This window comes from Macrotis lagotis, chromosome 2 (assembly GCF_037893015.1).
Source record: "Macrotis lagotis isolate mMagLag1 chromosome 2, bilby.v1.9.chrom.fasta, whole genome shotgun sequence".
Classification (NCBI taxonomy): Eukaryota; Metazoa; Chordata; class Mammalia; order Peramelemorphia; family Peramelidae; genus Macrotis; species Macrotis lagotis.
In genome coordinates this window covers 26,117,139-26,137,169 of record NC_133659.1, presented here as the reverse complement: position 1 = coordinate 26,137,169, position 20,031 = coordinate 26,117,139, and the positions used below count along the sequence as shown (strand labels likewise).

At 44.7% G+C, this 20,031-nt stretch overlaps 1 protein-coding gene across 1 annotated transcript in view; it reads left to right on the top strand.

Moving 5' to 3' along the window:
• Positions 1-1,378: 1,378 nt before the first annotated feature.
• GPX7 (glutathione peroxidase 7) overlaps positions 1,379-20,031 on the top strand; it is a 52,110-nt gene continuing 33,457 nt past the window's right edge. The window contains exon 1 of the mRNA XM_074221424.1: positions 1,379-1,571. Coding sequence (XP_074077525.1) covers positions 1,386-1,571 — 186 coding nt within the window. The 5' untranslated portion in view covers positions 1,379-1,385. The remainder of the gene's footprint in view (positions 1,572-20,031) is intronic.

The following is a 20,031-nucleotide window of genomic DNA, read 5'->3' as shown; positions in this document are numbered from 1 at the left end:
ATGTTCTATATTCTGTGTTCTAATGTTTCATGTTCTAATGTATCTGCTAGCTCTAACCTTCCATATTCTGAAGTTCCCTCTTACCATAGTCCTGGAATTCTGTGCTAAGGTGCTGTCCTATCAAGCTCTGACATTCATGTGGGAAAAAAGAAGATTTATTGTTATGAAATCGCTCTGGGTAGAACCCAACCTTTGTAATATGTGACCTTGTGAGAACTGAAAAGGAGCCAGCGAGTAGCAACCTCTAGCTTTAGAGTCAAAATGCCTGTTTGAATCCTAAACCAACCATTTCCTACTCACAAGACTATGGGCAAATCAAATATCCCTTTGGAGTCCCTAGCGAATTCTGAAGATGAGGTCTTCATTCTTCCTGGGAGGTGACTCTGGGTTCTCAAAGATTCTGCCATTGGAATGTCAGCTCCTTCTAAGTATATCCCGATTGAGATCTGCTTGGGCCCTGAAAGGTCCTCTTGTCCCAGACTTTCATTTGACCTCTGAGGAAACTGAGACCCAGAAAGACCCCAGTCACTCAGAGAATCAGTATCAGAGCCTGTCTGGTGGCACCAAGTCCAGTTCTTTGCCCATCCTACACCTTCACTGCCTCCTTTAGACAAAGGTTGAGGCCCCTGAGCCACGGTGGCTCCCGGGTGGAAGGATAGAGGGGCTGCCACCAGCTCCAGTGTGTGGAGGCCCCATCTAATGTGAGGGCTGCTTGGGAGGCGTTCTGGGAAAAAATCCTCAAAAAAGGAGCCTGGAGGAACACTGACTGCTTCCCAGCAGCCCCTGGTCAGTGCCGTGACCAGGTTTCCTGGCAGAGGGATGACTGGGAAAACTTCAGATTCAAGGGATTAGCAGTCCAATCTCAGGTGTTCATACTGGCTCTTTGTAAAATCTTGTATTCTTTCTGGAGGATCTTGGTCAGGTTAGTTCTCCTGTGTGGTCCTCAGTTTCCTTATTTGTAAAATGAGATGAGAGATCCCTTCAGTTTCTTTGCAAAATTTCATGATTTTAGGACCTGGGTTTAAACACAACTCTCTTACTCATTAGCGATCCAGCGCCCTTCCTGGGCCTCAGTTTCCTCCTCTGTAAAAAGAGCCTTGGCAGCACTTGCCAGTCTGCGGTGGGCTCGGGGCTCTTTGTCCTGTCCCCCAGGAGCAGGCCCCCGACCAGGCCCGGGTGGGGCCTCCCCAGACTTGAACTTGGAGCCTGGGCCCCGCGGGCCGCCCGCTGCCCCGAGCGCTCGGGGGATGGGGGGGCGGGTGGGGGGAGGATGGGGGAGGGGGGCAGCGCCACGCAGCCCAGCCCGAGCCGAGCCGCCGCCTCCTGCGCTCCTCCTCCTCCTCCTCCCGGCCGGCCCGGCCCGCTGCAGCGCCCCGAATCGAGCCATGCTCGGCCGCCAGACTCCCGGGCGCCCCCTCCCCCTCGGCCCCCGGGGCCCCCTGGGCCTCCTGCTCTTCCTCTCCCTCCTGGCCTCCCCGGCCACCCCGGGGCCCAAGGAGAGTGACTTCTACAACTTCAAGGTGGTGAACATCAGGGGCAAGTGGGTGTCCCTGGAGAAGTACCGCGGCTCGGTAAGTGCTGGGGTCCCGGGGCGCCCCCGGAGCATCCCACCCCCCCACACTCCGCTCTCTCCTCCGCCCCGGACTCCAGGCCCCAACTCCGAGGGGCTCAGGCCGGCTCTGCGGCAGGGGCATGACTCTGGAGGACTCGGGCCCAGCCCCAGGCTCCAGGAAGGATGAAGGGGACTGGGGGGGGGGGGGGCTGTTGGGAGGGGGCGGAGGAGGGGGAGGGGCGCGCCTCTGGAGCTGCTGGAATCCGACTCGGGTTTCCCCCCAAAGCGGCGGAGCGGCTCAGAGCCCTGGCCTCCTGAACTCTCCTCCAGATCTGCCCGGCCCGGTCCCCCCATCCCCCCCACCCCCGGCCTCCCTTGGCCGGCCAGCAGCCCTGGAGTCGACGTGGCACGCCCCCGCCCCGGGAAGGGACTCAGCCCCATCCCACCCCCGGAGTTTCCAAGGGGGTCAAAGACTGAGGCTGGAAGGGGAAGGGCCTCCCTTGGCCCCCTGGGGCGGGGCTAGGTGCTGTCCCTTTTCTGAACCTCAGTTTCTGCTTCTGTCAGATGGAGGGGCTGCTTTCTGCCCCACCTCCCCGGCTCCCAGAGTTACTGGGAAAACGAAGAGGGAGACACATCCGTGCCAAGTCTGCAAGGGCCCGTTAGTGGGCAGATCGCTTCGATGGAAGCCAGGAGACCAACTTTGGCAGAGACCGAGTTGATTCCCTGCTCCAGTGCTTTTTTCCTCTCTCCCAGCCTTCATTTCCTCACTTGTCCTATAGGAGAAAGAAACCTCACTGGGCTGCCCTGGGTGCCAATGGGCTCCCACTGGGCAGTGCGGGGCCTGGCAGTGGGTGGGGATGTGTGAGTGGTTTGTGCTGTTCTCACACGCAGTGGGACAGACATTGGCCAAGGCCAGCTAGCCTGGACTTGGCTCTGCTGGAGCAAGGCGGGAAAACCACTGTTCACCCATCCTCTGCTTGGAGGCCTCGTGCGAAGGGAACACCTCTGGAAGGAGAGCCACACAGGGACAGCTTGGAGGGGAAGGACGTCTTTATTGATAGCCCGCCTAAATCTACCTCACCAGCTTCATTGCTCTGAGGCCCAGCAGAACAAGCCTAATCCCCTAGATGGAGTGGAAGGAGGGGCTGGATTTGGAGTCAGGAGGACCCTGGCCTGGGAATCCTGACTGGGTGACCTCCTAACCCAATCTGGTCAAATCAATCGACTTGCCAAGCAATGCGCCCGGCCCCTCTGCTTGTACTGAACATACAAAGACAAAACCAAGCATTCCCTGACCGCACGAAGTTTATATTCTATTGGATGTGCGGGATGTAGGGATAGAGCATGTACCCCCCCCATCAGAAATAGAATCGTCTGAGCTTGGAGAGAGGCCAGACAGTTTTTGGACTCAGGAGCACCTTCTGCTAGCAAGCAGCTCACTTGCTGAGCCTTGGCAAAAACTACCCTGTGTCTGCCTTCAAGAAGCTTGCATGAATAACTAAATATGAAATATATATATGAAGTAAATACAGAATAATTGGGAGAGAAAACTAGCAAATGAAGGGATCAGGAGAAGCCTTATATAGGAGGAGGCCGGTGGAAAAGCCCAGGAATCAAAGGACCTGGGGAAAATTCCATTTCTGGCCAGGGCAAGGCAAATGACCTCCTTGGGTCACCACCTGTCAGTTGAGGGGGTTGGATGAGGGATGATTTAGGGTGATCTCCCTTTCATTTTTTATTTAGCAAGTGATTTCCCTCTGTCTCCTCCCTAGTCACTCACCACATTTGGAGTTCCACCGTTTTAGGACATTGATAAGCTATAGAGGGCCAGTAGGGTGGGGATGTGTTCTGCATCCATGTTATATGAGGGTAAGTTGAAGGAATGTGGGCTGCTTAGCTTGGAGAAAAGATTAGGAAACCATTATGTCTACTTCAAGGATTCAAAGGGAGATTGCGTAGAGGAAGTGTTAGGTGTGCTCTGGATAGATCCAAAAAGTCCATTCGATAACTTGAGGCTGAAGGCATTTTTGAACAGTGCTATCCCAAAATGGAATTGCTACACTCTGCTCCATAGAGACTGGATGGCTTAGATACATACTGGAGGGGATTTCTCTCCCACCATAACATATCCCATCAAAAGTCTAAAATGGTCACCGAAGTTCCTTCTAATGCTCCACTTCCATGACTCAGTGACTTCTAAAGGCCATTCCCCCTCTAAGAAAGAGTATTGATGTCACAAAGTATTAAAGCCCAAGGGACCCTAGACACCACATCTTTCATGGTTCTCAGTTTGACAAAGGCAGAAGCTGAGGTCTAGAAGTTGGTGACTTTTGCTTAAGGTTATACAGCAAATTAACGGCAAATTTGAGCTTGGTCAACTGGAATCTTTTTCTGAGACCAATGGTTCTTTCAAGAGGCTATGACAGGCCAATTCAATGCAATTTAATTAAATTAGTTTCAATGTTTATTCTAATCAGATCAATATTACCTTTGCTACCAGGAGGAGCTTGTCTTCATTTTCCACCTCTGTGTCTTTGCATGGTTTCTTTCCCCATGCCTTGACTCCATTCCCTCCATACCTCTGTCTAGACTGTAAACTTCTTGTAGACAGGGATTGTCTGGCTTTGAGTTTGGGGTTCCAAGAACCCAGCATGGTTCCCAACCCAAAGCTGGTGCTCAGTTGATGCTTTTTCCTGAATGTATCCATTCATTCTTTTATGTGCCTACTGTGTGCTTGGTTGAGAGTGAGCAAAGTAGCCACCATCTTTACTGAGCACTTTCCAATGCTGAACTGTTCCACTCCTGCCTGTTTAGGTTACCATCGCTGAAGGGCCCTTTGGCTAACTGCCCTGAGTCCTGGGCAGAATTCTGAACAGGGCAAAGTCAATGTAGTGCCTTATCCTGTATTGTTCCCCTTTCCTTTTTTTTTTAAAGGTTTTTGCAAGGCAAATGGGGTTAAGTGGCTTGCCCAAGGCCACACAGCTGGGTAATTATTAAGTGTCTGAGACCAGATTTGAACCCAGGTACTCCTGACTCCAGGGCCGGTGCTTTATCCACTATGCCACTTAGCCGCCCCCCCCCTTTCCTTTCTTCCCCCACTTCAGAGGCTCAGAGCATCTTGGGATGCTTTGAAGAGACCTCAGAGATCATCTAGGGAAGCAGTATAGTAAAGAAGAAAGAGGGGCGGCTAGGTGGCGTAGTGGATAAAACACTGGCCTTGGAGTCAGGAGTACCTGGGTTCAAATCCAGTCTCAGACACTTAATAATTACCCAGCTGTGTGGCCTTGGGCAAGCCACTTAACCCCATTTGCCTTACAAAAACCTAAAAAGAAGAAGAAGAAGAAAGAGGTTGGGTTTGGATTCATAGACCTGAGTTCAAATCCTGTCTCTGCCATTATACTATCTATGTAACCTTGGGTAAGTCAAGTAAGTGATCCCTCAATCGGTCTCAGTTTTTTTCATCTGTAAACAGGAGGCCTGGGGAGTTTCCCTCCAACTCTAGAACTAGGACTCTAGTCCAACCCATACTTGAACAAAAATCCCCGCCATGACAACCCCAGACAAGCAACAAGAATTTCTTAAGAACAACTATGAATGGGGGCGGCTAGGTGGCGCAGTGGATAAAGCACCTGCCCTGGAGTCAGGAGTACCTGGGTTCAAATCCGGTCTCAGACACTTCATAATGACCTAGCTGTGTGGCCTTGGGCAAGCCATGTATAACCCCATTTGCCTTGCAAAAACCTAAAAAAAAAGAACAACTATGAATGCCAGGTATTGCTAGAACTAGGGATAGAAAAACCAAGAATGAAGCAATCCCTGCTGTCACGGAATTTCATTTTAATGGAATAGACATTTATATCTAGATACAGAAGAAATATAGAGAGAATCAGTACAAATAATTACAAAGTAGTTAAGGACTAGATACTTTGGGAGGGAAAGCACTAGCAGTTAGTCAAGAAGTGGTAGAGAAACAAAGAACATGGTCCCTGCCCTCGAGGAGTTCACAGTCTAATAGAAGAGACAATGTATAAGGTACATGCAAGATACAACCAGTGTAAATGGAAGTTAATCTCAGAAGATCACAACTTCGAACTGAGCCTTGAAGGAAGCCAGAAAGCTAAGAGGGGAAAGTGATGGGGAAGCACATAGAGGATGGCCAATGCAATGGCAGAAGTTGCAAATGAAGGGTCCTGTGTGAGGAACAGCAGTGAGGTCAGTGTAGTTAGATGGCAGAATACATAGAGGAAAAGTAGAAGGGGATGTGGAAAGGTAGGAAGGACTTTAGATGCCAGTGGACTTTATATTTAATCCTGGAGGTAACAGGGAGCCACTGAAGTTTATTATTAAGGGGGGGAGTGATATGATCAGATCTATGCTTTAGGAAAAAATCATTTTGTTAGTTTCTTGGAGTATGGATTTTAGGAGGGAGAGACTTGGAAACAGGAAACCAGTTTAAAGGCTACTGCACTAATCCAGAGAAGGGGACACAAGGTCTGAGCTAGAATGGTGGTTGTTGTGAGTGGCGACAGGATGTATGTGAGAAATGTGAATGTTGAAAGGAAAAGACTGGGCAATGGGTTGGATATGTGGAGTGATTGTAAGTAAGGATACAGGGAAGAGGCAAGTCTAGGTGACTGAGAAGATGGTGGCACCCTCAATAGTAACACAGAAGCTAGAAAAAAGGAAGGGTTTGGAGGGGAAGATGATGACTTTTCTATTTTGGACATGTTGAATTTGAGATGTCTACAGGATATGAAATTTGAAGAAAACCCTGGGTGAGCTTTATCACAAAATCTTAGAGGGGAGAAGGCAATTGTCAGCATCAAAGGCCACAGAGAAGCCAGAAGAATAACTGAAAAAAAAAAGACCAGGAAATTTGGCAATTAAGGGATCACTGGTAACCTTGGAGAGAACAGTTTCAGTTGAATAATGAGATCAGAAGGCAGCTTGCAGGAGTTGTAGAAGAGACTGAGAGAAGAGGAAGTGGATGTATCAAGTATAGACCCTTTACTCAAAGAGTTTTACTTCAAAATAAAACCAGGAAATAAAGATAAGATGGGTCGGGACCAGATTGTGTAGGATTTTTAATGCTAAACAGAGGGGCTTATATTCTATTCTAAAGGCAATAGGATAGCTTATGAGAGTACCATGGTTAGACTTGCACTCGAGGAAAATTACTTTGTCAGCAATATATGGGGTGTATTGGAGTGGCATGAGACTTGTGGCAGGAAGACCAAATAGGAAGCTGTTGCAGTGATCTAGGTAAGAGGTTCTGGGGGTCTGAACTAAAGTGTTAGTTGTGTGAGTATAAAGAGGACAGATGAGATATGAAGACTGAAATGGCATCCAACCACTCTTGGATGCTCCTTAGAGGAAGACCCCACCCCTTCTTGAAACCACCGATTCTAAGTTTGGAAAGCTCAGATTGATACAGAGCCTTACTTCTGTCCCTTCTTCTGTCCCTGTACTTCCTCCCTAGCCCCTTATGTATTCTCCTAGATTTCACCTGGCCATTTAAGTGTTTTAATTGGACAAGGGGAGAGTGAAAGGAATGAATGGCTAAAAGTGAAATTTAAGAAATGGCCACATCTGGATGGTCAGTTATTAAAGATAGTTCTCTAGGTCAGGGATAGTCACATTTTTTGTCTCCTTGGCAGAAGGTGACTTTCAAATTTTAATCCCAATCAAAGGGATGCATAAACTGGACCTTGCAATCCAATGTGACCTGAAATGTTGACCCTAGGAAACTTCACAAGCTCTTATATTTGGAAATGGGCCTCAACCTATATCAAAAGCATAAAATCTTTTTTTTTAATATTCTCAAGTACTCATCCACCCTGTGCTTAGAGATCTCTAGTAAGGAAGATCTTCACCTCATTGGGACCATTCCACTTTTGAAAGATTTTCCTGTCATTATATTTAAATTTGATTCTTTGCAATTTCCACCCTCTGCTCCTGTTGTCCTTCTGAGTCCAAGCAAACCAAATCTCATCTATTATTCCTTCAACCACTGGCCCTTCAAATACTTGAAGAAGGCAATTCCATTCCCCTTGGGTCTTCTTCAGGTTAACCAGTACCAATTCCTTCAACCAATCTCCAAATGGCTATCCTACCCATCCTTTCTCCAAACCCTTTGAAATCTGCTCTCTTATGATAAAAACAGATGTACATGTCAATTCTTCCCAACTTTCCTCTCCATTTGTATCACAATTCTGAGATGGAATATTCACTTCTCCCCATTCTCCCATAGTCCTCATCATTTCTATCCCAGTCACCACTTCCCCCTTGCTGGTGAGAATCAGAGCCAATATAGAAATTTTCTTTATTGGTTTCTTTACCTTTAAAGGTTGGAATTATTATTTATAAAGTTAAGAAGCTATGAATTGCTCTGCTTTTGGCAGAAAAAAAAATAATTCCATCAGAAGCCCGGATAATTGAAGCTGCTCATCTCACCATACCGTGCCTTTACACTAGATGTAAGATCTCTTTCCCAAAGACCTCAGCTATTTCTTATTTCTTCTGTGGCCCATAATAAACTCAACTGATCGTATAATTTCTATTTCTTCCTTTGTTGATCTCTCCAAAATATTCTCCACCATGTTTTCCCTTTTTTCCCCTAGATTTCCTCATAAATACATCTTCTTAATATTTACATGTGAAATTGAATCTTAATATATAATGTTGCAAAAGGTTTTTTAGCTATTCAGTTGCTTTTTAATAAGATGTAACTATAGTCTATTTATGGGTCCCATTTAATCAAATCTCCATGATACTTATGACCCTGATACTTTATACTTCTCTATTCTCTTTGCATATAAGTATCTAGACTATAAGCTTTATTGTTCCTTTTTTTGAAGCCTATCACAAAATAGTGAGCGGCTTGTGTCTCTACTACTATTCAGCTACGTTGTAGCTACAATGTACCATTTCTAGTTTGGTGAACATTCTCTCCTCTCTCTGTCCTTTTCAGTTGTTTGTTCGTTTTGGTTTTGGTTTTTTTTAGGTTTTTGCAAGGCAATGGGGTTAAGTGGCTTGCCCAAGGCCACACAGCTAGGTCATTATGAAGTGTCTGAGGTGGGATTTGAACCCAGGTACTTCTGACTCCAGGGCCAGCACTTTATCCACTGCACCACCTAGCCGCCCCTTGTCCTTTTCAGTTTAATTAGAATCATAAGACTCTGAGCAAATAGATTCTTATCAGTCCTTGGTAGGTATACTCTCTCTCTCTCCCTGGCCAGGAACCTGTCATTTTTGTATTTTAAACTGTGATCCAAAATTCCAAATCACCTTCTTAGATACCATATTTTGAACCTATTGTTTCAAATTTGACTTTCTCATCTGAAGCCCTTTCCTTTTATCACAGAAAAGGTGATGAAAATACCATCTATCCTCCTAAAATTTTATTTCTTTCCTGAACTTTCATCTTTTTAGTAATGCTTTTAAGAATCCTTCTGAAAGTATCATTTGTTCCTACAAGAATCACTAGACATGAGAGATAGTCTGGTTTGGTTTGACAAACCTAAATTTCTCTGTCCCATCTTGATTATATATATAACATATATAGGTGTGTATGTATGTGTGTATAATAATACACACACATATATTTATACATATACATAAAGGAAAGGAAGCAAACCTCTCTATTTTGATTGAATTAGTAAATAGTTGCCTTTGTACCCTTCAGCAGGAAGTCACTTAACACTACTCCCCTATTTTATCTCTGACCCTTTCTGAATGGTGGTACATTGGCATTACTTAAAAGATGCCTTCCAGTTCAGAGGATTCAGCTTTTTTTCACTTCAGGAAGCACTTCATGCTTGTTACTGAGCTCAGCATATCCAGTGGTCCTTCTTCCCTTTCTTCACTGTGTCATATTTCCCTGCCCTCCAACCTCCTGGATACAGATCAGGATGCCTGTCTACTTCTTCAGAGAGATAACAGTCACTTGGTCATGGGAGAAATGGAACTGCCAGTTCTTGCAAAATACACCTTGTTCTCCGTAAGTGCTGTGAGTGAGATCCTTAGTTCTTGGTTTTTCTTGTTGATAGCCCCCCCCTGGAGATTTCTTTTTTTTGGCAAACTGTGGGAAATCTTTTGTATTAGCTTCATTTACTCTTTTTATGGCTCATATGTACCTAGTTATTTATATGCTATCTCCCTCATTAGAATGTGACTTCCTTGAAGGTAGGGACTGTTACTGCCTTTCTTTGTATCCCTTGCTCTTTCAGCAAATGGCTTGGCATATGGTAAATAATAAATGCTTATAGACTGACTTCTTAATAGAGTTGGACTTTTTTACCTCCCTTATTAGCACCTTGACATGCACATCAATTTCTCTTCCTTCATCTTATTAGCTTCTTCCCCCACTTGACTTGTCTTCTTTATTTCCTAAAGGTTTTTTTCTTTGTGTCTTCTTAGCTCATCTCTTTTTTTTCTCAAGACCTCCTTCAGTTTGTGCTCTCAGGGACCTCAGAGGGCAACCAAGGAGCCCTTTTTACAACGTATGTGATATATGGTCATTTAGTGTCCTCTTGAAGATCTTCTGTGAGAAGAAATGCACCATCTCCTGAGGCAAACTACTTCACTGGGTGCTTTTTTTCTGACATCCAGCCTAAGCTGTATCTCTACAACTTGCACCTGTCACTCACAGATGTGCCCTCTGGGGCCAGGCAGAACAAGCTACTTCTTCTATAAAAACCAATTATTCAAGTAGTTAAAATCCCCTACTCTTCCCCTTGTTGAAGCTCCTCTTCTTCAGCCTAACATTCTCAGTCCTTTCATACATTCTTTGAAAGCCTTTCTTGACTCTTCTCCCTTATGTGTGGGGAGTCAACATGCTACATCTATGTCTTTCCTCAAATATGTTGCCCAGAACCAAACACAATGCTCTGTAATCTCATTGCTCTCTGGTCCTTCTTCCTTAAATTCAACTTATTTTGCTCCTTCTTCTCAGATCTCTTTGCTTGAATCTTTCCTTGCCTTCAGTTTAAGGCCAAGTTCTTCCCATTCAAAGTAAAATTTATCTCCTTCAGCTCCAATCTTCTTCATTTTTGAGCTCTTATCCTTCAACTCATTTCTCACCATCTCATCTTGGGTCTTGCCTTCCTCTCATTCTTTAACTTCTCAAGTCTTCACCAAATTTGCCTTCTCTGAAGTCCATGTCTGGCTCTTTTCACAATTCTCACCCAGTGATAGGAGACTATCTGGGCATCTTGCCATCTGCCCTGTCACTGACCCTCTTCACCCCATTGGGAATAGCCACCTTTGGGCCATGAACTCCACAGACCATGCCCACCTCTGACATTGCTTGGGACTCTGCCCCAAGGCTAAGCTGTCCTGATTGGTGAATGACAGATTGAATACAAATTCACCTAACTCACCCTATCTAGCCAGCCCAGACCCAGCTCCACATTCCAAGACCTACTCAAGAAACTTGCTATCATCTGCCCAGCAACCATACTAAACCTAACCCTGCTTCCTCCCCTCACTCCTCACACTCTTCAATTTCTTCATCCAACTCAGGGGATCCACTGGCATAATAGAAAAGAGCACTGTATTTAGAATCAGAAACCAGAGCTAAAATTCTGCCTCTATCACAACTTATTGATCTTAGGCAAAACATTTCACCTTTTTGGATCACAGTTTTCCCATCTACAAAATGAGGCAGTTGGACTAGAGACATGACAGTGGCTATCCTAGAACTCTTCTGATTATCCAGTGACCTAATAGAGCCTAGCTCCTCCCTTATAGGTACATTTCCCCTAGTAGATGCTCAGTGAGGGCAGGGACTGCCCTGATTTTTGTCTCTACATTTCCAGTGTTGAGCACAGTGCACATTGTAATCACTTAATGAATTCTCAGCCATGGATCCATCCATCCATTCCCTGATCCCTCCAAGTCTCCTCTTTTTTTCTCCTTCAGATCAAATCCTCCTTCTGTCTTCTCTCCGACAGAATCCTCTTCTACCAAAGCCAGAAGTGGGAAGCTCCTCTTCACATTGAGCTAAAAATCTGCTTTTCTCTAATTCCCCTCCCCTCCCCCCCTTGCTCATAGTTCTGCTCTCTGGGGCCAAGCAGAATAAGTCAAATCCCTTTTCCACGTGACAGCCTTCCAGATACTTGCAAGCAGTGACCATGCCCTTCCCCCACATCTACCCTGTCCAGCCTTAAGTCTTCTCCAGGCTAAACATCCCCCATGTTTTCATCTTATTCTGACATGGCAGAGTTTCTTGTCCCCCAAACCATCCTGGTTGCCCTATCCTAAACATTCCAGCTTATTAATGATCCCCTCGAAATTGCAGCTCTCAGAATTGTACACAATATGCCAAATGTGGTCTGACCAGGTCAGAGAATTGAAGGGCTATCAACTCCCTCACTCTGGATACTGTACTTCAATGAATGTAGCCTAAAATCCCCTAAGCTGTCTTGGCTGCTGTGTCTCATCGATGACTCATCTGGAGCTTGCAATCCAGGAAACCTTTAGGTCTTATTCACATGAATTGCTTTCTAGCCATGTCTCCTCTATATTCAGTCGGTTGCTTTCTTTAATTCAAGGATAAGATTTTATATTCACTCTGCCTTTCAGAGATGGGAAGGACCTTGCTTGGACAACCCAGTACAGAAATTCTGTGTTCAATAATGCTTACTTTAACCAGCATCTTCTGCTTGTCTACCCTTTAACTGAATATTATCTCTAGTGATAGGGAATTCATTAATCAACCTGTCAGGAAGCTTTGATTAAGTGTTTGGGATGATACTGGGGACAAGGAAAGACCAAAAGATTGTTCCTGCCTGTAAAGAGCATACTCTCTAATGGGGGAGACAATGTATAAATAATTAGGTCTATACTGCACATACATAAGTCTACATAGATACATACCTACATAGACACATGGGTAGATAGATGGAGTGCACATCTCAGAGAAGGCACCAGCATGGGTGTGGGGGACTACCAAAGGTTTCCTGTCCAAGGTGGGCTTTGAGCTGAGTCTTGAAGGAAACCAGGGAAGCTAAGAGACAGAGTAAAGAAGGGCAAATTGGGGGTGAGCTAGGACAAAGAAATGGAGTCAGGTGATGCAAGATCTTGTGTAGGGTCAAGATGGCTGAAGAGAAGTAAAGTTTAAGAAAATTGGAGAGATAGAAAAGGGCCAGGTTGGGAAGAGCTTTAAATGTCAAATAGACAAGGTTGTTTTGGAGCCACTGAAGTTTATGGAGTAAGGGCTGACATGGTCACACCTACAGTTTAGAAGAATGATGCTGACTGCTGAGAGATTGAGGAGGGATTGGGGTGGGGAGAAATTTGAGGCAGGTAGACAAATAATGAGTCTATTTGCAATAGTTGGGGCATGAAGTGATGAAGATTTGAACTAAATTGGTGGCTGTGTGAGTTGAGAGAAGAGATTATCTATGAAGGATGTGAAAGCCGAAAAGACAAGACCTGGCAACAGTTTGATTATGTGGAATGAGGGTAGTGAGGAGTTGAGCGTGTTGCTGAGGTTGTGATTCTGGGTGACTAGGACAGTGGTAGTGCCACTGATATAATAGGGAAGTTGAGAAGGGGGAGGGTATTGGAGAAAAGATAATGAGTTTCGGTTTTGGATATATTGACTTTGTGATGCATCCAGTGATTTTGAAATGGTAGTTGTGGACGTGGGGCCACAGCCCAGGAGACAGAATACGGTGAGATATATAGGTCTGCTCAGTATTTGTATGGAGATGATAATTGAGCTTATGGGAATTAATAAGGTCACTCAAAGAGAAACTATGGAGGGAGAAGAGAAAATGACCTAGGACAAATCCATAGTGTAACCCAAGGTGGACATGACCTGGATGAAGATCTATCAGGGAGAAGGAGGGCTAGCAAGGCTTGGAATCAATTGAAAGAAGATGAAGTGAAGGCATTGAATGTAGACAATTTTCATGAATAGTATACCTGAGAAAATGAGGAGAAATATAGGATGATAGCTTGTGAGACTGGATGGATCACATCAGGGTTTTTTAAAGCTAGTGGCAGTGGGGTAATGGGGATTCATAGGCATGTTGGACAAGGAGAAATAGAAGATAAATAGGAGAGGGGAGATGAAAAGAGCAAACTCCTGGAGAAGATGAGATAGGATAGGATCATTTGTGCATATAGGGAGTTTGCCCTGACCAAGAGAAGGGCTTCGTCTTCATGAGAGAAAGGGGTAAAGAAAGAATAAATGGCAGAAGGCATCTTGGTGATGTGAGATGAGGAGGGGAGAAGAGGGAACTCTCAACAAAAGGTCTCAGTTTTTCATTATGCATGAAGTTTGTTCTTAAGCTGAGATCCTGACTAGAGCACAAGGCTGAATCTGAGATGCTGAAATTAAATGGAAATAAATATAAAGTCTTTTACAAAAATCAATTTTATACATACAAAATGAGGGAGGCGATGTTAGACAAGAATTTGCTTTTTTTAAAAAAGATCTAGGGGTTCTTATGGACTGCAAGTTTGAAAAGATCCACAGTGTGATGTGATACTGTCCCCACTCCAAAAGAAGGTAACGCTATTCTGTGTTGCGTTAAGAAAGTAAGGCATTATTCTTGTATTTCTGGCCCTGGTCATGCTGCCTCCAGGGTTGTATTTAGTTCTGAGCATCACATTTTAGGAAGGACGATTGATAAGATAGAAAGTACCTAGAAGAGAGCAACCAGTATGGTGAAGGCCTTTAAGATGACCTCATTTGTGGGGCAGCTAGGTGGTGAAGTGGATAAAGCACTGACCCTAGAGTCAGGAGGACCTGGGTTCAAATCTGGTCTCAGACACTTAATAATTCCCTAGCTGTGTGGCCTTGGGCAAGCCACTTAACCCCATTTGCCTTGCAAAAAAACTAAAAAAAAGATGACCTCATTTGTGAATCAGGTGAAGAAAATGGGAGGATTTCATCTAGAGAAAAAACTCAGAGGGGACATGATCACTACCATCAGGATTTGAAAGATTATCCTTTATAGGTTATTAGAATTAGACTTGCCCTCTTTCATGTCAGAAGGAATCCAGTTCCTGAGAAAATTTTGGAGCTGCTCATTAGAGAGATGGTTGGTGACCATCTGGGAAAGGAAATAGGGATCCCAAAGCGCCAGCCTGGTCTCACCCAGAACAGGTCATGCCAGACTACTTCTCTTGTGTTTCTGACAGGATTTCTCAACTGGTAAATGAGGGGAAATACTGTGGCTGTGGATTTTAGCAAAGCCTTTGGTAAAGTATCTCATGCTGTTCTGGGGAAATACAGACACGTGTGCAGTGTTCTTGGAGAGCAGAACCAGGAGCAAGGGGGGAGGGGAGGGAAGCTGAAGCAGGTTTAGCTCGCTGAAAGGACAAACCTTCCCGAGGATGAGCTGGTGCTGATGGGAGTGGAAGGACCCAGCCCCTCCCCCTCCCTGGAGGTCTTTAAGCAGAGACTGGTCCACTTTTAGTTGGCTATGAGAGATTGGTTTTGGGTGTGGGTTGGATTCCATGGCCATGGAGATCCCTTCCAACCTGAAAATTCTGTGCATGGCTTTCACTCGGAGATCATACTCTTCTTCTTCTTCTTCTTCTTCCTCTCCATTCACTTCAATGCTGGGCTCCCACACTTTTCCAGGCCCCCCCACCCCCTTTACTTTGAGCATCCAACCTTTCTTTTCCTCAACCTCTTCGGCTCCCATGGCCTCTGCCTGCCCAGGATCATTCTCACCTTAGACAGCCTCCCCACCCCCACAAGCAACTCCACGGATTGTACTCCAGGTGCCAGAATTTTCCATTTGGAGCAAGGGTCTCTGGAGGGGAGCAGTGATCCCCCAGCAGCTGCTCCCTCTCAGGTCCCATGCAGGCACATCTCTGTCACCTCCCCAACCAAAAAAAAGGAGGGGGAGGGCATTCTCAGGACTCCAAAAGGAGCCAGTGAAGCCGTGCTCTGTCTAACATCTCTATTCCTTGTTGGAACAGGAAAATAAACAGCATGTTAATGAAATCTGCAGATGTTGCTAAGTTGGGAATAGTTACAGACATCCCTGAGGATAGAACAGGAATGCAAATGGACCTTGAGAGGTTAGTCCCAGGCAGAGCAATGGCTTGTTAGCTGCAGATGGAGCAGAAAGGACCTAGGCCTAAGAGACTGGAAGCCTGGGTCCTGGTCCCCATACTGTTCCTGATTATTGTGTGACTGTAGGCAAATCATCTTAGCTAAAGATAGATAGGTATGGATGGAAAGATGGAAGGATGGATGGATAGATAGATAGATAGATAGATAGATAGATAGATAGATAGATGATAGATAGATAGATAGATAGATAGATAGATAGATAGATAGATAGATGGAGATGGATGGATGGATGGATGGATGGATGGATGGATGGATGGATGGATGGATGGCTATAAATCAATGAAAAGATAGATGTATCAGTCATTGTTCTAAACCCTGGGGCTAAAAAGGACAATCCCTGTCCTCAAGACAGGGATTTCTAGTAAGAGAGAACAATATAAAGGAGAACTAGAAAATGAGGGGGAGGGAAGTAAGATTAGGGGGAAAATTGTAAAACTCAAAATAAATAAAATCCATAATGAAAATGAGGAGGAAAAGAAAGAATGTCTATGGCAGATGAAGAAGGAGTTCAAAGAGAGAGTCCTGGGTGAGTGATGGGAACATGGCTGGGGTCATCTGTAACATCACTGTCTTTAGAGAGAATCATCAATCAGAAGAGGGGAGTCTCAGAGGAGAGGGGAGAAGTCTCAGGTGGCTGAGTGTTAATGAGGTGGGTGAAAAAGAGAAGGAAGGTTCTGGAGAAAGAAAGCCCTGGAGTGAGAACTGACCCTCAGCAGTATGATGTAGTAGAGTGGAGAGAGCACTGGATCTGAAATCAAGAGGACTTCAGTTCAAATTCTGCTTTTGATACTCACTAATCCATGTGTGACTGACCTTGAGCCAGTCATTCATTCTGAACCTTATTATCTTTCTTTGTAAAAATAGACAATAGATTCCATGATCTTTAAATCTCCTTCTAGCTTAAGTTTTCTCTTCTGAAAAATAGAGAACAGCGAGATGGACTACATGTCACAAAAAGTCAGAGCTAGAAGAAATCTCAGAAAGGAAGGAAACAAGCACTGATTTAGCACCTACTGTGCTAGACATTGTGATAATCCACACAATAATCATTGAAGGTATAAGTTATTATAATTTGCATTTCAGGAAATTGAAGTGGAAAGAAGCAAGTAAAGCAGAGTAAGTGTCTGAAGCTGGATTTGAACTCAGGTCTTCTTGACTCCAGGACTGGCACTCCAACCACAGTACTACCTAGCTGCCCTATCCATTATGCTACTCTTCTAAACATGGATTCTATTTTGTGTCATTCATTTGACATTTAATCCTATATTGCCTTGTGATATTACTGTTTAACCTTTCCTGTGTGAAGGATTTGTCTCTGAGCAAAGGAATGTGAAGTGACTTGAAGGCAGGAGGCATGTCATTTCTCTGTGTCTTCTGCCTCACTCTGCTATAGTGTGTAGAAGGCATACTTCCTAAATAATGAATGAAGGCAGCATCTGAAAAGATGAATGCTTCCCTACGTGGGACAGAGTCCTAGTCTCTTCCCAACCATCTGCTCACCTACATCCGTTTGGAGTATTAAAGTACTAGCTATGCCCTAAAGTGACTTCCTTTGGGACACATACTTATCAAGTGTCTTTTCCTGTGTACTGGCCTTGTCTCCACGTAGACAGAGGGGGCACAGCTCCTGCCCTCAAGGGGTTTACAATCTAATAGTAGAGAAAGACATCAGGCAGATAAGAAAGACAAGTGTGGTGGAGGGGGCTGAGCATGGTGAAATAGGAATTGGGTGAAGAAAATCAAAGATTTCATGAAGAAAGCAGAATCTGAATTAGGTATTCAAGGAAAATCTCTTTGAAGTCTGCCCTTTACCCTCACCTCTCCTCCATCTCCTTGGTACAGTAGAAAAAGCACCAAGTTTGGAGTCTAAGATTCTGGATTCAAATCCCAATTCATCCTACTTCTTAGGTGTGTGGCTGTGGGAAATCTATTTCACTTCTCTAGACCTCTGTTTCCTGATCATCCAGTGCTTCATGGTAGATGGCACTGATGGTTCCGTGCAAGCTCAGAGGCTATGATTCTCTGAGCTAGTGGTCCCTTTCTTGACCACTCTGTCTCTAGACCTTTCTGCAATGTTCATCATTGACTTTGAGACCCTTGAGCATATATGACATTTCATTCTTCAGTTTCCTAGGATCCAGTTCTGAAAGAGATCTTAGCAGTCATCATGTCCAGCTCCATTTTATGAAGCCCCCCCCCAAAAAAATGACTTCTTGGAGGCTACAACAGTTGCAAGATAGTCCTGCCAGCCTTTTACCCAAGACTACTAATTCCAAAACCACCACATGATAGTTTTTTTTTTTGTTAGAGTATAAGTTCCCTGAGGGCAGGAACTGTGTATTCTCCTTTCTCCTTTTCTTCTACCCCCCTACCCCCGCCAAGAACAGTAGTCATCCAATAAAGACTTAGAGAAACACAGAATGTTTTCAAGGAAATGGGACTTTAGATATCACAATTTTCTCCCTTGGAAAACAACAGGAGGACCTGACATCTAAGGTGGTTAAGTGGCACAGCAGATAGAGTGCTGGCCTGACACTTATAATGTGATCCCCTGGGCAAGTTTGCCTTAACCCTATTTGCCTTAGTTTCCTCCTTTGTAAAATGAGCCAGAAAGGGAAATGGCAAACCATTCCAGGATCTTTGCCAGGAAAACCACAAATAGGGTCATGAAGAGTTAGGCATTACTGAGATCATTGAACAACAGCGGAGGATTGAACCTGGAGTCGGGAAGACTGGTTCCAAGTCTGCTTCAGACCCTTGCTAGCTATGTGATCAAGTCACTTCACAGTCCTGTGCTTCATTTTCCTCGTCTGTAAAATGAAAATCTTATTCCAGTTCAAAATAGATGAAACAATGAGCCTGTGAGTTCAAAGGAGGGAGAAATCAGTGAAGGCAGAGGGAGGGGGATCATCAGGGAAGGCTTCATGTAGGAGGTGCTCTGTGACTCATTTTTTTTGACAGGTAGACAGAATTTGGATAGTAGAGAGGAGAAAGCAGGTTTGTGAGTCCCTAATTATAGCTGGGGATTAGTACAAAATTAACAGATTGAGTAAGAATCAGACCTCCCCCCCACCCTAGTAGAGGAAAGGGAAAGAGAATGGTCCTAGCATCGCTCCCCACTCCTGAAAGCAAAAGAAAAATGATTCAATTTTTCCAGAAATCAACTAAGGTAGATCTATTGGGTTAGACAGAGGAAGGTGACCAGAGTTCAGAAGCAGCCAATCCAAAGCTGCAAGGTAGAAAATCACAAATACACCAAGGAGGGTAAGGCATGGGTAGTGGTGATTGGAGAGTCATCATAGGTAAAAGAATCAGCATTAGGCATTTCTTTGTTGGCAGCATGATTTCTATGATCCTTTCTTCACTCAAATGATAGTCACGTAGCAGAGTATACCTCCCCCAAACTCCGGGTTGTGGCATGTTGGGATTTTAGTGGTGGAAGGTTTTGTTGTTCTTATTTTTTTTAAACCAGTGTCAGGATGTAGCTTCTTGTTTTGTTTTTTTTACTTGAGACTGTAGCCCTCTTGGTCTATCAGGTATGAGCCACATCTATTATTTCCACATGTTCAAGATTACAAATGTTTTTTGGCCCATCTGTGATCCAGGGGAGTCAGCTAGGAACCTGATGGCTGCAGTTCCATATAGAGATGAACCTTTTACAGCAAAGTCTAATGGAAAGTGGGGTAGATGTGTGGCAAAGCAAATAATCCTGGTTGCTTGACCATGAGGTTACTAGCCATTTGCTTGTGAAGGGTCTAGGTCATCCTAGCCCCTAAGTTTTATGAAGGATTTGGCTGTATGCAGGTTTCAGGTAGCTAGCCAAAGCTCATCTGCTACTCCCTAGGGAGGCAATGTCAATTGACTTCCTGATCGATGTGTCCCTCGTTATCCTGGATGATATCCAACTCCTCAAGGCAGCTGGAACTGGACAATTGAGACACAGCTCAGCTAGAAGAGATTATTGCTTTCATATTGCCCACCATAAGAAAACGATATTTCTAGATACGCAATGTGAGAGATGAATCTGCCATCTTGATGACATCTACCAGTTTTTCTATCTTTACACTAACTCTCTGACTTTGGATCAGGGTTTATACTTCTTGTCTTGTTCCTGGGATTGGGCTACCCTATGATCTCCGACATGGATCATCTGGAGGAAAAAAAGGAATTGTTTGAAAGCTGGGAATTTGGGACTGTTTGGCATGAGTTGGAACTCTATGTCTCCCAAGGCAGCCTGTCCCATTTTTGGATGGTTCTTGTTAGAAGCTTTTACATACATTGATCTTAATTCTGCCTCTCTGCAACTTCCATTCTCTCTTAGCTTACAACTTGGACAGGGCTCTCCTTCCCCATGAGGCTTCATTCTCTGTGTCCTGGC